We start from the raw sequence: 14,171 nt of genomic DNA, 5'->3' as shown, positions 1-14,171 counted from the left end.
CTCCCTGTTAATTTTAGAATTGATTTTAAAATTTTATTATTTGTTTTTAAAGCTTTAAATGGACTGGCCCCACAATGTATTGTAGACCTCCTCCAAATTTACTCCCCAGCGTGTGCTCTGAGGTCTGAGGGCCAGCTCCAGCTTGTGGTGCCTAGGATGAGACTTAAGACCAGGGGGAACAGGGCCTTCTCTGTGGCTGGGCCCAGACTCTGGAACGCTCTGTCTCTCCACGTTTGAACAGTGGAGTGTTTTAAGTCTCGTCTGAAGACCCACTTTTATTCTCTGGCTTTTAGCTCTGCATGAGTTGTATGGTCCTCTGTTATCTTTGGCCCAGTGTTTTATATATTTATTGTTTTATTGTTTTTATGTTTATTTATTTATTAGTATCTGAGTGAGTTTATTGTTTTGTATAGTTGTATAATCATTTTTATGTGCAGCACTTTGGAAACTGTTCTGTTGTTTAAATGTGCTATATAAATAAAGTGGACTGGATTGGATTGGATTGGAGCTGTTTACAATCCAATAGATCAGGCGGCAGTTGGACTGACCGCCTCCAAGCACGTGCTGCACAAACCTGGAATTGAAAGCACTGACTCAACTCAGCGTTGGGTGTCTGTTAGTTCTTTGTTCCATTACAACGAAATCCTTAAATGATCTTTGTTTCCTAAGCTCTCAACCCCTGCCCCCACCCTACTTTTACAGCTTCTTAAGGAAACTAAGAAGGACACCAATGAGATTAGATGGATGGATAAAATCCCGTCAGGCTCTCGCTTGATCTGCTCTTCTGAGAATCAAATGGCGCTTTGTCCTCCTGCGGTGAACAGCCGATGACTCGGACAGGATACAGGGATGTCTTCCTCTCTCCCCATGTTCTCGGTCCTGCAGTATCAGACACAACAAGAGACTAAAACAGGAACTGGAGCTGCTCACTGGGATATTTGATCTTGCAGGACTACACATGATGATTCAGCAAGAAAGCTTGTATTGCAAGTGTTTTCTCTTCTGCTTTTTGTATTTTACTCAGTGACACTGAAGTTGTGCATTGAAATGTATTTGCTATGGCTTCAGAGAATGGTCAGCTTTGCAGAAATTTGCAAAAGTACCACTCTGCCTCCAGGCCCATACGGTTTGTAACAGAGAGCAAGACGTTCCCGTTTGGTCAGGAGATCACTGTCCAGGACTTGAACTCTGTGCAAAGCCAGGATGGGATGGGTGCCAAAGCAAATAAGAAATCCAACTATCAGCACAGCATCAGTGTTAATGTTGGGGGGAAAATCTTTCATATCCCCATGAAGTTCGCTGCTAAATACCCTCACACGAGGATCGGCACCTTGGTCCTGTGCAGGGACAGAGAAAAACTTCGCACTTTATGTGATGATTACTCTGCGCTCCATAATGAGTTCTTCTTCGATCGTGACCCTATCTTCTTCCACCACATCTGCCATTTCTACACCAGCGGGGTGCTGTGGGTCATGAGAGAAATGTGTCCCATTGGCTTTGAGGAAGAGATTGCGTACTGGGGCCTGAGCCCGAGGGACACCCAACGCTGCTGCTGGATAGTTTTCGAAGAAAAGTTGGATGAAGTGAAGGAGCAGCTGAAGGTGGAAAGGAACTCATGGCCTGAAAGTGAGGTCAAGACATTCGACGACAGGTGTTACAATGGGATGATCTTGGGGAATATGCGAAAAATTCTCTGGAACTTTGTGGAGAATCCATACTCGTCACTTTGGGCGAAGGCTTTCACTGTGTTGTCCAACGTTTTGTACTTTTCTCTATCGCAGCATTGACGCTCAGCACTGTGGAGGAACTTCAGGTATATAACGTCAAAGGCAAAACCTACATGGAATGGGTGGAGATAATCACCATTGTCTTCTTTACCTTTGAATATTTAATCCGATTAACGACAGCTCCTGATATGAAAGTGTTTTTGAAAAGCGGACTCAATTTTGTGGACACGGTGGCTGTAATGCCATATTTCATTCAGCTCATCTTTGATGTTTTTACTGACTCTGAGCATCTCAACGCCCAGAAGGACTTCAGGACCATGTCTCGGGTCACCAAACTAAGTCACGTCCTCAAAGTCATTAAGTTGTTGCGGATTTTCCGTATTCTAAAGCTTGCCCGCCATTCGACCGGCATGAAGGCTTTTGGATTCACTCTGCGTCAGTGTTACCAGCAGGCCTGTTGCATTCTCCTCTTCATTGGCATGGGAATCTTCATCTTCTCTGCACTCTTACATTCAGCTGAAAGGGACACAGAGGGCTCTCCCATCACCAGTATTCCCTCTGCCTGGTGGTGGGCTACAGTGAGTATCAGCAGCTCTAAAAATTCAGCCTTAAGGTATTTGCTTTTATCACCTCCCTACCCATAAACATTCTACTTCCTACACTGTCACATAGAAATGACTTTAATTTCAGGATGCCAAACTTACAGCTCTTACACAAGCAAAGTCACAAGACACAGCATTCTCATTACTGTATTGTATTCATTTTAACATCTCAATGTACCAAAATTATATCCGAAGCTTTATTTGGGAATAAAAGCATGTTGAGGAATGAGAGATATTAAGCATTTTTCAGTTTTTATACAAGTTGGGACATAAGTGCCTTGGTCAAGAGCATCTGAAACATAAACTTTTAACTAGGACTGCAAGCAGTCATATACGGGCCCTCGTTCCGCGCGACCGCCTACCCAGGCCAGTGGGTGCCCTTGTGACCCCATGTGGGCATGTGCATGCAGGGGCAACCACTCATCACACAGTTAAAATTTTAAACAAATCACACAATGCATCAAGGAGTTATGACATGTTGATTGTTCATCCACTAGGGGGCGCTCAGTGTACAAACAGAGGGGCTGGGTGTGTTCCAACCGTCATCATACATGTGAAGTTTCAAGTCAATCAGGCAAAGCATGAAGGAGTTATCATGACTTGATGTTCCATGGCAAAGGGTCAAAATGGTGGCACCATAGCGGCCACACCCTTCAACATAGAGAAAAGCTTTCGATAACTTTTGATCAGTATCATCTTTGGATGCTGTCAAAGAAATTTGAAGTGCATTGGACAAAATCCCTAGGAGGAGTTTGTTCAAATACAACATGTGGAAATCATTTCAAAATGAGAAGAAAATGCAAAATGGCCAACTTCCTGTTTGGAATAGACTCATGGTGCAAGAGACTTTTTTGTACGTCTATGCAAGTCACACGTGTACCAATTTTCATCTCCCTACTCCAAAAAAACCCCTATGGGGAGGGGTTTTGGACAGTTTCAAGGGGGCGCTATTGAGGCATTTTGCCCCGCCCATGGGCGATGCCCCTATGAATTGTAAGAGGTTGTCGTGCTTGACCTGTGTTTCAATTTTCATGATGATATGACAAAATTAAAGCCGTCAAAAGGAAGAACGTAATTTCATGGCGAATGGGCAATATTTGGCACGCCACCACACAGAAGCCGTTAATCGTAAGTTCACGGCGATCATTGCCAACGTTCACCAAGTTGTTCTGCATGTTTTAGAAGTGGAAGGAAGTTGATGGGGTTAAATATGTGACTTCAGTACCTGTTTAAGTATAATGTTCATATGGCGAAGGGTCAAAATGGCGGCACCATAGTGGCCACACCCTTCGACATACAGAAAAGCTTTCGATAACTTTTGGTCAGTATCGTCTGTGGGTGATGTGGAAGAAATTTGAAGTGCATTGGACAAAATCCCTAGGAGGAGTTCGTTCAAATACAACATGTGGAAATCACGCCAAAATGAGAAGAAAATTCAAAATGGCCGACTTCCTGTTTGGAGTAGACCCATGGTGCATGAGACTTTTTTGTACGTCTATGCAAGTCACACATGTGTACCAATTTTCATCTCCCTACTCCCAAAAAAACCCCTATGTGGAGGGGTTTTTGAAAGTTTCAAGGGGGCGCTATTGAGGCATTTTGCCCCGCCCATGGGCGACGCCCCTATGAATTGTAAGAGGTTGTCGTGCTCGACCTGTGTATCAATTTTCATGATGATGTGACAAAATTAAAGCCGTCAAAAGGAAGAACGTAATTTCATGGCGAATGGGCAATATTCGTCACGCCGCCACACGGACGCCGTTACTCGTAACTTCACGGCGTTCATTGCCTACATTCACCAATTTGTTCTGCATGTTTGATTGGGTTAAGCATGTGACATCAGGACCTGTTAAAGTAAAAATAGGACATTTCCCGCCGCCACCGGGGGGCGCTATGGCGCAGGTGGGAACTTAAGATATGTAGACGTTCAGGGCGGAGCCCTCATCATGTTCAGCAAGTTTGAAGGATCTACGATGAAGTATGTGGGCGTGACAGCCGTTCGAAGTGAAATGGCGTGCTCCAAAAAGCTCGCCAAAGTTTGACGACCCCTAGCAGCCACGCCTTTTGACTTAATTAGAATCTTTTGATAACTTTTGATCACCATTGTGTTGTGATGATTTTGACCAAATTTGAAGACAATCGGATGAAATCCCTAGGACGAGTTTGTTCAAATGTAAGTAGTGGAAATGGCCAAAAATGGCAAAAATTTGCTCAAAATCGAAACTTAAAATCAAAATGGCCGACTTCCTGTCGATATTTCACCATGACAGTAAGAGACTTTTTCGTGCGTCCTGGCATGGTAAATATGTGTACCGAATTTCGTGAGGCTACGATGAAAAAAGCCCAATGAGGAGGGGTTTTTGAAAATTTCTAGGGGGCACTATTTCACGATTTTTCTGCGACCATGTGCGACGCCCCCAAAATATCGAATTTCGGATCCGGCCGGACGACTTTGGAAAGTTTGGTAAGTTTTTGAGCATGGGAAGAGGCCAAAATTTCGATTTCAAAAGTGAGAATAATAATAATAATAATAATAATAATAATAATAAACAGCGCAATTACAATAGGGTCCTCATAGGACATTGCCTACTCGGGCCCTAATTAGCAATCTCCAGTCTCTTCTTTTAACTTTGCATTTATACAGAAATCATACAATCAGGTACATAAGTATTAAGGCAGTGACACCTTCTGAAATTTGGCATCTGGACACTACCACAATTGAGTTGAAATCAAAATAATAATGATGTGCTTGCAGATTTGATTTTTAGCCCTAATTCAAAGTGTTTAACAAAAATATAACCATTTAGGAATTACAGCCAGTTGTACACAAAGTCCCTCCATTTCCAGAAGTCCTATTGAGGCCAAGTGGTGTCAGGGATTATCCAGGATTCTTTAGTGTGATGTGGATGAGAGTCTAACCCTCCATCTTAATACACTACAAAAACTGATATTGAAAAATAATCTTGTCAAGCATTTTTTACCTTTATGATTTTCCTATTTTTGGAAAATGTATCTCACTTTTTCTTAATACGTTTTTCCAACTAATATCAAGCTGTATTTAACCAGTCAAAAGGAGAGGAAATGGAGTTCAAATCATCCAAGCAAATGAACAAGATTATTTTCCTTATTTTAAGACAGAGACTAATCTTAAAATAAGAATTCTCTCTCGTTTTAAGGCACATTTTGATAATTCATTGCATAGACATTTTGCTAGTTTTGACATTTAATTTTTCTTACACCATTGGCAGATTTATTTTTTTTTGCTTAATACAAGACAATTTTGATTGATTTCAGATTATTTGACTTATTTTGAGAGGGACATTACTGTAAAACATACTAGAAGTAAGCAAGCAAGTAGTTGGGACACAAGTCAAATGTACTAGGCTACTGCTATTTTAGCTTTCCTTTGACTTGTGTGCATACTCGCGTACACTGTGAAAATTTGTTTTATAAATGCAGACTTTTTTTAAAGGTTCCTAATAATTCAGTGTGTATTTGTACAATGCCATGGCCCCTTGAATGCATCAACCATTATCATGTATGTACACTATCTTCCTTGAGGTTTTGTGTGTATGTGTAAGCCAGTATGAGTATTTGGATGTACTTCAAGAATCTGGGCAGGACTTCAATGTAGTGCAGGTTAATTTCCCTGCCAAAGCTGTTTTACAGCTGGGTGAACTGAGACAATGCAGATGAAACATCTTCTCCATGTCCACAGACAGGTAGTGTGATTGGAAATCAAACCCAGGTCTCCATTTTCAGAACTCAAAGTAATTAGACAAACTAAATATAATAGTAAGAAGTCCTACATAGGCCCTGAGGTCCACTGATGCCAGTGCTTATCCCCGGATTCTGTAGTGTGAAGCATAAAAGAGTCTACAACTACCCATGTGTGACCGTAGGGTCTTTGTGGCCGGGATGGCGGTGGGTTCGAACCCCGGATGGCTCGCACTAAAGACCATTCCTCTTCCAGGTCAGCCAAAGGGGAATTCCCTGTTAGCCAAGCTAGCGGGAACGTCTTTTTCAATCAGGACCAAGGACCTTCATCCTGCTATACATGGATGGATTAGTCCATCACAGGTTACTGCCCTAGCCAAGGTCTGTACCCAGTTACAGTTGGTTAGACTTGAGTAGACTTATCCCACTGACCTACCTGCTCTCCATTTATTATAGTCCACAAGTAATATAGACAAACTTTAGTCAAATTATGGGATGAATTTGATCTGTTTGTTTGTGTGAAACTGCTTCTTTGTTCAAATCCCCTGTGAAGTTGTGGCTGGTGGTGCAACAAAGAAAGTTGCACTATGCACAGTTTCTGGAATGGCCTGCAAAAGTGCAGTGGCACAGAAGAAAAACAGGCCTTTAAAGGAGCTACAGTTGTTCTTAACCTTTAGAGGCTTGAGAGCTCAAACTTTTGCTTCCTTTTGTAATTTTATACAGCTAATCTTCATGAAAGAAGGTTTTTGGGGGGGAAGAAATTGTTCATAAAAGCTAACTGTTGTGACTGTTGACTCCTCTCAGGTTAGCATCTCCACGGTTGGCTATGGTGACGTGGTTCCTGTATCCATCCTGGGCCGGATTGTGGCCTTCGCATGCATCTCATTTGGCATCATTCTCAACAGCATGCCGATCTCCTTCCTCTTTAACAAGTTCTCAGATTACTACGCCAAGCTGAAGGCTCAGGAGTGTAACACGACCTCAGTACAACGGCGCTTTCAGCTTAAGAAGCGTCTCTGCAGCAAAATGGACATTTGTTTTCACCCCACTGAAGAAGACAACAGTACAAACAGCTGCTATCAGCACCCGCGCTGAACACTTTTCTTTAAGCAGTTTTAAAATAATGTTGAATTTGTTTTAGTTGTGGGCATTTTCCTCCTGAATGTGGAGGTACAACGCTGACAATGAGCACCAGTAAAAACAGGATGTCATTGACAAAAGGGGAGTACAGAGGAAGTGGGGGCTTCTGCTCACACACATGGTTGAAAACCACAGAAGACATTATTAGAGCAACACCTGCTCGAGTGCATGCTTGTCACGAGCCAATAATCAGCCAGATCTTCTGTCGAGATCTGTCCAAAACCAGCCGTAGATTACTCGTGCTCCTGAATTTGAATCAAGATACTTTCTTATTTAAAATGAAAAAAAAAAAAAAAATTATACTATATTTTGAACCATGCGATAGACTGGCATCGTGTCCAGGGTTGACCTCACCTCATGTCCTATGGCTGCTGGGATAGGCTCCTTGTATTACAAGGGGACGTTTCATTTAGAATTGTGACAAAACCAGCCTCATGGCTATGCAATAGTATTTGATTAAAATCCACAAAAATAGGGATGTCGTCCAACTATTCCTCAAGGAGGTGTGCCTGACCAAGCAGCTAGAACTACCAAGAAGAAGAAGAAGAAGAAGTAGACGCTGATATACATCGTAATACAGAGAGTACCTCAAAAAAATTTGGGGCAATATTTTTGATGTATGCCAGCATATGACTCATACGTCCCACATATGCGGGCCAAACATTGTAGGTAAGTTATGCGATTATTGACATGTTTCTTCTAAGTTACTCATAAGTTAAAATGCGTCCATTGATGCAGTTCATTGACTGGCTGAAAAAAAATGAAAGCTGCAGTCATGCAAATAGTTCAGACTGTTTGAAATATTAAAACCATCACACACTGAGTAAATATGAAGTCTTAATCTTACCTGTTCGTTTCAGTCGGATTCATCATCACAGCCTGACGAAAACACATCCACATAAAGCATCTGAAAATACAACTCCTTGCTGTGGTTGAAGAAACATAGAATTTTAAAGCAAGCCCCTGTGTAGTTTTTCTGCTTCAGGTGCATTTCTCAGCCTGAACCAGAGAATGCTGACTGTTTGCGCCACAGCAAGATAATTCATTCACATCAATGTTTACCACAGACATGAGTTGATTCTTCAACATTCTGCATGTGATGAAAATAAATGTCATGATCCACCTAGACAAAATGGTATAAAATTTAAAAAATGTTAAATTACTCTGTTTGGCCTCAGTGTGGAATGGGCGTGACAGCGTATGCAAGCTCGATGGTGTGCTTGTCAATATACGAGGTCTATTAGATAAGAAACCGACACTTTTATTTTTTTTTTAACTATATGGATTTGAATGACGTGCGATACCCCATCATGGAACCCTCGTGCGCATGCGTGAGTTTTTTCACACGTGTCGGTGACGTCATTTCCCTGTGGGCAGGCCTTGAGTGAGATGTGGTCCAGCCCTCTCGGCTGAATTCCTTTGTTTCACATGCTGCTCAAGACGGCGCGCGTTGCTTTATCAAAATTTTTTCTGGACCTGTGAGGAATATCCGAGTGGACACTATTCGAGAAATTAAGCTGGTTTACGGTGAAAAGTTTAACGGCTGATGAGAGATTATGGGGTGTTTCTGTCAGTGTACGGACTTCCCACGGAGCGGGACGTCGCGTAGCGCTTCCAGGCGCCGTCGTCGGCCTGTTTCGACCTGAAAACATCCTAATTTAAGGCCTAATTCACCCAGGACGTCGTGAGAGAACAGAGAAGATTCAGAAGAGGCCGGCATGAGGACTTTATGCGGACATTCCACTGTTTAAGGACATTTTTTAATGAAAGACATGCGCGCAAATTGTTTAACAGCTTGGGCATGTTCCAACTTGCCCGTTAAGGTTTCCAACGGAGGTGTTTTTCCTGTCGCGACCCCCCGCGGTCGGGTCCGGCCGACATGCGACTCTGCCCGCACGTTCTTTCATTACAAAATGTCCGTTAACAATGGAATGTCCGAATAAACTCCTCATGCCGACTTCTTCTGAAAGTTCTCTGTTCTCTGACAACTTACTGGGTCAACAGAACCTGAAATGTGGAAGTTTTCAACTTGAAACGGCGAGACGCTGCCGCCTCGAAGTGCAGATCGCCGTCAGGCGCCGTGGGCCGTCCTTACGGCGACACTACCAGACCAAAATCTCTCATCAGCCGTTAAAATTTTTACCGAAAACCAGCTGAATTTATCGAATGGTGTCCACTCAGTTGTGCCTTACAGTTTTGAAAAAATTTTGATCAAACAAAGCAGCAGTCTCTGAGCAATTCCTAAACAATGAAAAAATCGACGAGAGGGTGGGCCACTCCTCACTCAAAGACTGCCCACAGGCGAATGACGTAACCGACAGGCGTGAAAAAACTCTCGCATGCCCACGAGGGTTCAAGCATGTCTGATGTAATCACAGTTGATTCAAATCCATATGGTTTTTGAAAAAAATAATAAGGTCGGATACTTTTCTAATAGACCTCGTATAAGTGTTCCACCTGCCAAACACAAGGTTTTCTCTGGCGATGAAAACACAAACCAATTTAACTGTTCCAACATGTATCATACCGTGCAGTGCTGACCTGAACTACTTGGTGGAAATAAAAAAAAAATGATGTGGGTCAATTTTGATATGCGGGCAGGGATGATAAACAGTTTTTGTAATGGGGCCTAAATCGGTATAGAAAATTAATGAATAATCTATATTATAATAGCCAAATGGCCTCTGTGTGCCTGTATGCGTGTGTGTGTGTATGGCTTCGATCACGAAAAAACTTGGGAGAGCTGACATTTGCCATTTGATGTGCTTAAGTATTTTTGGATAAAGGATGAATGCTGCAAAAACAAAGTTGATAGGACTAATGTTTTGGAGAAAATAGCTATGATAGCTAACAACAGTGAACAATGGACGTTGTGCTGCAATGCACCATGGAAGTTTGGGGTTTTGAATGTTATTGTGGTTCATGTTAGTGCTGTTATTGTTATCGATTTATTGTGTTTTTGTACTTCAGTTGTTTTAGTCAGTTTAGCTAAGTGTTATGTTGCCATTACCATGAGTGAGAAGTGTAGTGTATTTGATGTCTTCCATTTGTGGGTATGTAAAAATAAAAGTGCCTGCTTGCAGCAGAATGCAGACAAAAAGCTGTGTGTGTGCAACATCAGTCACGGACAAACTGGGGAGAGATGATATTTGCTGTTTAGTATGGGAAAATGGAACGTTGATAGGACTAATATTTTTGGAGAAACTACGGATATTAGCTAACACTAAACAATGGATGTTGATAATTACATTTTGGACTTGCACTCCATTCCAGCAGGGAGTGGCAAATCATCTGTAAAAGGTGTGCGTGCATGATTTTATTTAGCAAGTTCAATGTAAGTACATAATATAAATACATTAAAAATACATGGATGCCCAAGTAAGTGTAAACACTTATTTCCATTGTGGTCCATTTAAAAATCAAATGACAAAATAGAAGTAATAATAAAATAAAAGAATAATAATAACACTGATAATAATAATAGTGTGTATATGATAACAAGAACCTAAACAATTTATAAATACATTAAGACCAAGGTCAAGGATGAATGCTGCAAAAACAGAAAGTTGATGGAGCTAACATTTTTTGGAAAAATTTGCAATATTACCTAACAACAGTGAACAATGGACATTGTGCTGCAATGCACCTTGGGAGTTTGCCTACCTGTTATTATTGTTCAGTGGAGGTGATGGTCTAGTGGTTAAAGTGTTGGGCTTGAGACCAGAGGATCCTCGGTTCAAATTCCAGCCTGACCAGTAAAGCACTAAGGGTCCTTGGGCAAGGTCCTTAATCCCCTAGTTGCTGCTGGTTTGTAGTGCGTACCTTGTATGGCAGCACCCTCACATCAGGGTGAATGTGAGGTATTATTTGTAAACAGGGCTGGTGCTAGCCTTTTGGGTGCCTTAAGCACAAATGCTTTGTGGTGCACCACTCCCAAAATTAACAGTAATTCAGAATTTGTCAGTGTGGTTCTCTTTATTTCCAAAATAACTTCTCAATACTCAAATTAATATTGAGTTATTATTTTAATAACAATTTATTAATGTTTTGAAAACAGCTGCAAATAAATAATTTTGCTTTAACAATGGCACCAAACATGACAAGAAATAAATATAAAATTTAAAATAAATACCACCATTATTAAAAAACAACAAAAACTTGATTTGTGCAACCACATTAAACTGAACATTGCACTGAACTTTGTAAACAGAACAAAGTTTTCAAGTATTTAGCCTTGTAAATATACATGTAAGTGATAATGTGTAAATTTCTTCAGTAATATACATTATGTATATTACTTACTGAAGAAATTTGCACTTATTAATCCCCACACATCTGTCCAGAACATGATGGAGAGTCGAAATGGCAAAGGGGAGAAGCCAGTGCTTTTAAGTGCTGTGCATCCACAACGGAGAGGAACAAGGTGAAAGCGCGCCCACACTTAAGAGACAAGTAACTCATGCCACCTTGTTGACCCCCAGCAGGATACCTGGCCGAGTGGACAGATGCATAATCTTGTACGTAATCCAGTGCGTAAAGCCTCCAAAATTTATTCTTATGGGGAACAGAACAGGGTTGATGGTCTGTCCTCATGCAGACAGGAGCAGGAGTCAGATTTAGTCCCCGTGGGGCAGGGGCAGGCACTTTTGGAGGTGAGCTCGCTGCACTGGCTCATGGAGGATAGTGCGAGCTGGAGACGGGGGCATGGGCACAGTGCAACACAAGGCAGTCTGTGGTAAGAAAGGTGAGGATGGAAGGGGGAGGATGATGAGAACAGCTGTGACTGGCTGGTGAACTCAGCCACCCGCAACAGCCGCACTTTGCACCTGATTTTCCGGACTTCCCCGCGATCCTCAGCCGCTGGTTACCACCTGGCTGCTGCAGTTCTCCGTGCACCCTCCGGATATAATACCAGCCAAAACACAGCACGATGACATCACCTCCAAAATGTTTGAAGGGGGTAAAATGCAATCCGATCTTATTTTTTAAAAAACATCTGAAGTTTAAGCAGTTTCCCTTAACACGGGGAAAAACACAAAAGTCTCTTCAGTTTGTGCAAAAAAGAGAGAGCGAGAGGGAAATAAGCCCGAGGTAGAAGAGGTGCAGAGATCACCACTTTGTGAAGAATTAAATATAAACAGGCGCACTGGAAAATGTGTTTACCCCAAATCACTATGACAGATTGAGTCCAGATTCAAAAAAAAAAAAAAAACCTCTGCTGCTTCTCTGTTCCATTCACAGAAGAGAATGGAGACAAGTGCACTGTTTAATCCTCTTCTCTGATTATGCTGATTCGGGAGCTTGATTTTTTTTTCGTGCCCCACAGGCAATTGATGCCCTTCGAGCAGTGTGTGATGAGCGTATGTAGAACAACGGTGCTGTTTGTAAAGCACTTTGAGTGTCTGATGCAGATGGAAAAAATGCTATATAAATGCAGTCCATTTACCATTTAATTCATGTTAGTTTAACAGTGTTGTTAGTGTTATTGATTTATAGTGTCTTTGTAGTTCAACTGGTTTAGTGAGTTTCATTAAGTGTCATGTTGCCGTTACCATGAGCAGGAAGTGGAGTGCATTTAATGTCTTTTGCCACTGTGTCTGTTTGTGGGTGTGTAAAAATAAAAGCACCGACTGGCGGTGTTATGTGTCGGATGCAGTCGGAGCACCGACCCAGCGTTTGACAGGACCCAGCATAAAATAAGCAGAGCACGGTTCAAAAGGTAACAGAATTTAATAAACATAATAGTGAGTGGAGTGATAAACAACCCAAAAAGTCCGTGGTCTGGTGAGGTGGAAACACGGCGCGCTCTCAGCAGCGCAAACGGTCCGGAGCCACAGCAGTTCGGACCCAGGGACCCCGCCGACACCCCCCAGGCGGCCGCGATAAACCGAGTCTGCGAAGGAAGAAATCATGAGGTGAGTCCAACACTCTCCACACAGAGAGACACAGCTCAAAGGTGCACACAATCAGCAAACACTTCCTGGCTATAATATAACTCAGCTTCTCATCCTGCAGGCACGGAACAACTCAGTTCAAATCTCCACTGCAGCAGAAGCTGATTAGGCGATTAGCATAACGTGACAGCTCAATATAACAAGGTGTGAGGGACACCAAATCCACTGTCATTACTTCATGAAAGTCACCAAAACCAAATTACCTCAGGAAGTGTGCTGAAGAGCGTGAGACCTCACCCAATCCTCCTTCACAGACTGTGGCGTCAAACCTGGAGCGGTCTCTGCATCCGTAATGGTGAGATTGTTCTCCTGACGTCGATCTCACACGTCTGCTCACAAGGTCGAGTCTCTGGCAATCACACACTGTGCATTCAAGGTTTAAGTGCAGCAAGCTGATCAAGACAGATACACCACAGCTGTGAGTCCTGATGACCTGCACGTGATAACAAGCCTCAGGTCCTAATACTCAGCCACACGTCAGCCACTCAGTCCTGAACGCATACCACCTGGAGGGAGAAACAGAAAACAAAAACAAAGCCAGCCAAACACCCCAGCCCACAACAGGCGGGAGAATTCAGAAAAGACAAGAAGGTGTGTGTGTGTGTGTGTGTGTGTGTGTGTGTGTGTGTGTGTGCGTGAGCGTGTATAAACTTTGATCACAGACAAACTAGAGAGGTTGCATTTTGGGATGCTTATGTATTTTGGATCAAGGATGAATGCTGCAAAAACGGGAAAAAATGATAGGACTAATATTTTTTGGAGAAACTATGGCTATTAGCTAACAATACTGAACAATTGACATTGATCATTATATTCTGGATTCACATGCCATTCCAACAGGGGCAGTAAATCAACATGTTTAATTTTTTTCTGCATAGAGTACTGGACGATTAATGCATGCCATTTTAAGCAAGTCTATGCTTCTGCATGTAAGTCTGATCTACACTGAGCTAGTGCATGCAAATCTACACAACTGTACACTGTAGAAACTGAGTCGGTGGCTCCAAACGTTACGTGGTAAGGTGCACTGA

At 42.3% G+C, this 14,171-nt stretch overlaps 1 protein-coding gene across 1 annotated transcript; it reads left to right on the top strand.

Annotated features, from left to right (window-relative positions):
- Nucleotides 1–1,058: 1,058 nt before the first annotated feature.
- LOC117518111 (potassium voltage-gated channel subfamily V member 2-like) lies at nucleotides 1,059–7,180 on the top strand. The gene is given in 3 exon segments (XM_034179173.1): nucleotides 1,059–1,755; nucleotides 1,758–2,305; nucleotides 6,851–7,180. Coding segments are annotated over 3 exon segments (1,536 nt in total). The 3' UTR covers nucleotides 7,142–7,180.
- The last annotated feature ends 6,991 nt before the right edge of the window (nucleotides 7,181–14,171 follow it).

Source organism: Thalassophryne amazonica, chromosome 10, assembly GCF_902500255.1.
Source record: "Thalassophryne amazonica chromosome 10, fThaAma1.1, whole genome shotgun sequence".
NCBI classification, from domain to species: domain Eukaryota; kingdom Metazoa; phylum Chordata; class Actinopteri; order Batrachoidiformes; family Batrachoididae; genus Thalassophryne; species Thalassophryne amazonica.
The sequence above is the reverse complement of the archived record's forward strand: the minus strand, read 5'-3'. Positions and strand labels throughout refer to the sequence as shown.